Source organism: Pimephales promelas, chromosome 2, assembly GCF_988280905.1.
Source record: "Pimephales promelas chromosome 2, fPimPro1.hap1.1, whole genome shotgun sequence".
Taxonomy (NCBI): Eukaryota; Metazoa; Chordata; class Actinopteri; order Cypriniformes; family Leuciscidae; genus Pimephales; species Pimephales promelas.
In genome coordinates this window covers 48766760-48773028 of record NC_142770.1, presented here as the reverse complement: position 1 = coordinate 48773028, position 6269 = coordinate 48766760, and the positions used below count along the sequence as shown (strand labels likewise).

Below are 6269 nucleotides of genomic sequence, written 5' to 3'. Positions count from 1 at the left end.
ACTACTGCGTTACAGCAAAAAGTAATATGTTACTGTAATGTATTACTTTTGTAATGCGTTACTCCCAACACTGGCAAGGAGTAATAAAAAAAGACACGGAAAAACAGACAGACGGGCGGAAAAGAGGGACATAAAGACAAACATAGACCGAGAGATGGACAGACACGGAAAAGACAGACGCTTTAAAACCCTTAAAAAAAACACCCATACAAAATAAAAATGCGATAAACATACTTTATTTTAAACACAAACAAACAAACAAAGAAGAAAATGGCCAATAGAAATAAATGGAGGATTTGTTCAGAAATGATCCTGGAGTTCACCTGTGGAGAGAGAAGTGGTTTGAGAAAGTTCATTAGTGGTATTGCCTCATAACAGCAAGGTGTGTATACGGGAGAATTCGGACAATGAAAACGCCCGCGAAATGTGCTGTTTGGCAGGGATCTTTGGAACTTTGTTATGCGTACCTGTAAATGCCTGTAAAGGCCCGGAAACAGGAACTTGTCTGACCACATGCTGTTAGTTGATGGCTTGGCTTTTTAAATGCTAATTTTTTTTGGGACTGGCTCAAGTTTGCCCCTATTCCCCTGCCCCCCTCATTAGTATTCAGGAAAGGTGATAGGCTTTACATTGTGTCAATCTTCAACAAGTGTTACGGAGAGCAGAGTGGAGATGTTACTCCTTTACATAGGGACAATATGGCTATTAAATCTCTGAGTCCGAACGAAAACAGACTGGTGTATATGGCAAATGAAAGTTTGAAGAGGATATTTGAAAAGCTGGAGATGATGGACATGAGGTTGGATAAGATGGAGGCTGACATCAATGAGCTCAAAGAGGCAAAAGAGGAGCCTGCTTCAAAGAAATTAAAGAGAGCTGGGAATAATTCTGTTGCGGTAAGTTATTTTCTGACCATCATGGTGTCTGCTTAACTTTGTGTGCTTTATTTATAAATCTATTCGAATTGAGCCCTCATACTATGTTGGATTTTTACAGGAAGCTGTATGGAGATTGCACAATGGGGAAAGCAACATACACAAATATGACGCACAGACAAGGTATATCTGTAAAACTATGCTTTCATAACAGTCTTTTCTTCTAAATTATATTTTTAATCAAGCTTCTTTAATTACTGCTTCACAGTCTATCCTCCCCCCACAACCTCGAGGTCATAATCTTTTTAATGGCTGTACCGGACGTAGATCCTGCTGTTGTTAAAGGTAAGTCACAAGAGAATGTACCAAGGCTACAACTTTTTAACTGTATAGATTAGTTAGTTACAAATAAACATATTCTCCCCCTCTCTATCTCCATCTCTCTAGCATCCTGCAAGACATATTTTGAAACTGTTAGAAGGGGTTACAGGATGGCCCAAGATGAGAACAAAGACAAGATGGAGGACAGCAGGATCATTATGCTCATGAGACAAAGAAAAAGAAGAGTGTATTTTATATAAATACATATAAATCTGAGTAAAAGCCTCAGCCTGGGAGAGGCTCTCATCCCAACACATTTGATATTTTCAGTGGTTTAATTACTTTTTTCCCTCCCATTTTGCAGCTACTGAGCTGCAGGACTGGGGTTCTCCAGACAGAGGAAGATGCAGCTATCTGGAAGACTGCAAAAGTTGACCACATGTCTGAAGAGTTGGATATTGGATGGAAAGTCGGTGTGGGTTGTTCGGGTTATTATATTGTTTTACATATATTATACACAGGCCTTATATATTATATGGGGTTATTTATTGTATGACTAATAGTAAAATGTATTCTGTGCTAATGTTTTTTTTTGTTTGTTTGTTTTTTTATAGAGTTTTGACTGTGTGTATATAAATATATATGCCATGTGCCCAGTGTCATTTACAAATAATAAAAATAACAAACTCAACTTTGTCTATCTGATTGTCTTGACATTATAACCATGAACACCAATGACAATGAATATTAATAATGAGTAATAATAAACCCAAATGAGGCCATAAACTGGACCAATAGTGTGGGGGTTTAGAGGAGGGACAAAGCATTGAGAACACCCAATCCTATGTAAGATCTCTGACCAATTGAAGGAGGCCACTGCCTTGTGTCCCAAAGGTGTGAAATGCTAATGTTCCCTTGCATTGACCCCGACCTGGGGATTATTCACCATGGTAACTGATGGCCCTAGTGGCTCCCTGCTGTGCTCCAAACTTGGTACATATCCAGGAGTTTTCGGGATTGTGTGACGGGACAGCAAACTCCCGTATGCACACGTTTATTTGTGGAGTACACAGGAGTACTCAGGAGTTTTACATGCCCGATTACAGCTCTTTTCACGCAGTGATACACACAGTCAAACGCTTCGGAAAAGACGCTCGGCACAGTTACTTCTATTGCTCTCCCTAAACACACACAAAACACTCGTCTTAACCTACACTTCATTATTGTGCCTATTAACCATACATTAAGTCTAAGGAGCCATTTACACGACACCGTTTCCAACTAAAAACGGATCACGTTTTTGAAACGGTCTCTGTGTAAACAGCAAAAACGCCAATCTCTGAAAATGATGATGTCATGCGTATTGTGTTCAGTTATAGCAGGGATCTCAAACAGTTTTTCATTTGAGAGCTATACTTTTTAAAAACGAAAGAGGCCGAGAGCTACTCATGTAATACACTACTTAAATCTCTTACATAATCTCATGACTCATTAACAACCATCCAAACATCGAAAACTCGTCTGACCGTGGGAAAACTTCTCCTTTTTAGCCCTGATTCTGATCAAGCAAGAGCTCCCAGCTCAACTGAAGACTCGTGAACAATTTCCCCAACTCTAGTGGTTTGTACCAGTTTGGCATCGGAGGTTTTGGACGGCTGGTTGCGGGGACGTTTTCTCAGGCCCCCACTGGCCCTTGGGTTTGCAGGGGTCTTCATGGAGCAAACCACCTCCACCGCTGCTCTCAGGATCAGGAATCAACACCACAGACTGCCTTTGCTTAGACTAGAGATGAATAGAGTTAGGAGTGTGTGTGTGTGTGTGTGTGCCACCCTGGACCACAAAAACAGTCACAAGCACAGGTACATTTGTGGCAATAGCCAACAATACATTGTATGGGTAAAAATGTATGCCAAAAATCATTAGGATATCAAGTAAAGATCATGTTCATTAAGATATTTAGTACATTTCCTACCGTAAACATATTTTTGTAATTGGATGCAGCATAATCACAAACACAAAAGGCGATTTTCTCAACGTTTAGATTTTTTTCCCAGATTTTCAAATAGTTTTATCTCACCCAAAATATTGTCCTATCATAACATTTAGTCATTTAGCGGACGCTTTTATCCAAAGCGACTTACAACTGAGGACTAAACCAAGCGAGTCATCATGAAGAGCCAAAACAACGCAAGAAGTGCTCAAAATACAAAGGTTTTTTTATGTTAAGTGCTCACTGAAAAGATGAGTTTTCAGTTGTCTTGAAAGCTGTGAGGGATTCTGCATCGGTGGCCGGATCATTCCTCCAGCATGGTAATGTGAATCTGTGGCTCTCTGTGATGGTAATGTAACTGGTCTCTTTTCTGCGTTGTGTTTTTCATTCATGTGAGAAGAACAGGACAGGACTCAGCAGTTTCAGCGATCTTTTATTCTGATGCACAAACAAAATGTAATCAGCCTCTTAGTGAGAATCGCCCTCTCTAGCTCTATAAAACAAATGTGATGTACACTTGTCACACTGTAACGCGCTGCTTCAGGAAGAAGGAGATGGATAACTCACGACTGAAGATATTACGTGCGGAGGCCAGACAGATTTCACGGAGTCGATATGCATCTCAAAACTCGTGTTTTATTCCACATCGAACTCGTGCATATAACTATCTGTTGCACGTCCTCCCATCCACATCGTTACTTAACAAGCAAAGTAAAAATAATATAAAAGTCGGCATCAAACATAAATTACACACATGGGGGTGTTCGAGGCACACGGCATATATCACATAGAATACCAATAATGCCGACTCTCTAACAGGAGCGCGTAGCTCTTCAAGGGGCCACACCCTATTATCACCCGTCACAGATTCTTAAAGGGGTCACACCATATTTCTACTCGTTACAAATTTCCCCCCCCCAAAAAAAGGCTGTCCTCAGCCGTACACAGCAAAGGAAGACTTCTACTTAACAACCACTCATACATGACTGATTTGAAAAGTTAACAAGACATAGGGATAGATAAAGTACAAACAGTACGAACATACATGTTAGCACAGTTTACTTTAGTTCAGTAACACATGAGAAAAGTCTGATCACGACCCAAAAATGAAACGCTCAATTTTCCTTCCCTGAGACCCCCGAACACACAGGAACAATAACAATTAACACTCTAGAACAACAGTCTAATGCAGCCTGTCATCCTTAATCTAAGTCAAACCTTTTAACATGGTAGGGATTAGTCCACTTATTCACCGTCCAGTCAGAAGTAACCCTAGGGACTCTTCTTGGTCTCAGCGCATAACGACTCAGACCCTGATTTGCGGGTTCTGCAGTAACTGCTTCAGATGTCAAGTCATGAGAGTCAGAAACCCCCACCCCGTCAATAATGTCAGGAGTAAGGTCAAGTGAGTGTCCAGTACAACGTTCCGGCGAATTTTCATCTGAGTGTCGATACAAAGATTCGTTTGAGTAGTCAATACCAACACTCTGGTCAGCATTACCCGACTCCTCACTGCCTGTTTGATAATCAAAGTCCTCACCCAAAGGTAGTGATATCCCAACATCAGCATAGGAACTTGTTGTGGGCACGGCCGTGTCCCATGAATGAAAAGGCTGCAGATTTACTACATGAAACACGCCAGCATCTTCTCCAGTGTCCACGTTCGCAAGTCTGTAATTAACACTTGAAAGTTTCTTAGAGATGCGAAATGGTCCGGCATAAACTGGGGCTAACTTGGCTGTAAAGTTTGCACCAGCATCAGATTTGGGGTGGGTTTTAACCCTGACCAAGTCATCCACAGCATAGGAAACAGAGCGTCGCTTCTTGTCATAATATCGCTTCTTTTTTGAATGGCTTGCACTTAGAGCAGCTCTGGCATGATCGTGAGCATCCTGCAGGGAACATCTCAAACTCTCAGGATAGGGTACCCCAGGATCATCTACTCCCGCAGAATTTGGCTGTGTTATCAAGTCAAGTGGCGTGTCCAACTCACGGCCATATAACAACATTGCCGGCGAATGACCCGTGCTCTCATGGCAAGCAGTTCGAAGAGCAAAACAGAGCTGTGGAAGATATTTATCCCACGAAGTGTGCTTGTCCTCCACGTAAGCACGTATGGCAGTCTTAAGTGTGCGGTTTATCCTCTCAGTGGCGTTCGTTTGTGGGTGGTACGCAGTTGTCAGCCGGTGTTCAGTACCAAGGACCCCAAGCACATGCTCAAAAAGATTGCTCACAAACGGTGTCCCACGATCCGATATGAGGTAGGTTGGTGCACCATGTCGAGCAAATATCTCACTCAAAAACTTGCTCGCTGCCACTTGAGCTGTCGCTGACCGCACTGCACACACTTCCACCCATTTCGAAAAGTAATCAACAAAGACAATCAAATGTTCATTGCCACTCTGAGTACGTGGAAGCGGACCAACAAAATCCACTCCTGTGTATTCCCAGGGTTTCATTGGCCTGATCGGAATCATCAGCCCTGCTGGTTTTCTTTGGCTCGTCTTCGTCAACTGGCACACAGGACAAGATATAACGTATCTTTTCACATCTGTCCCCATTTTGGGCCAAAAGAACCTTTGTTTCAGCCTGGCCAGCGTTTTTGTCACCCCCAGGTGTCCAGCTGTAGGATGGTCATGAAAATATCTGAGTACAGTGGATCGAATTAGTGTTGGGACATATAACTTAAGCTGCTTCATTGGGTGGAGACTGCAGGTTATCTTAGGGTCCTTGAAATAGAGCAGACCATCATGGATGACATGTTCTTCGTCCGTACCGCCCATTTCAAGGTTTCGAAGAAGATTTCCAACCACTGGGTCGCCTTTTTGTAACTGCGTCAACTGTTCTCTGTCTGTTATCGGGACTGAGGAGAGACTGCGCAGATCCAACCCAGCGATGACTGCATGCGGAGGAAGAATGTCAATAGGGCCCTCACAATGCGGCAGTGGGTTGCGTGATAGAGCGTCTGGAACTTTATTCTGAACTCCTGGCCTGTGGACAATATTAAAATCAAAATCTTGTAGGCGCAAGGACCATCTCGCCAGTCGTCCAGAGGGGTTGGGACGGTTCATTAGCCACCTCAG

General features: G+C 42.6%; 1 protein-coding gene across 1 annotated transcript; it reads left to right on the top strand.

Annotated features, from left to right (window-relative positions):
- Nucleotides 1–387: 387 nt before the first annotated feature.
- LOC120478913 (uncharacterized) lies at nucleotides 388–2232 on the top strand. Its single transcript, XM_089119102.1, has 5 exons — nucleotides 388–896; nucleotides 997–1058; nucleotides 1144–1220; nucleotides 1323–1441; nucleotides 1561–2232. Exons 1-5 carry the CDS (start codon nucleotides 699–701, stop codon nucleotides 1750–1752), a joined length of 648 nt encoding a protein of 215 aa, XP_088975228.1. The 5' UTR covers nucleotides 388–698; the 3' UTR covers nucleotides 1753–2232.
- The last annotated feature ends 4037 nt before the right edge of the window (nucleotides 2233–6269 follow it).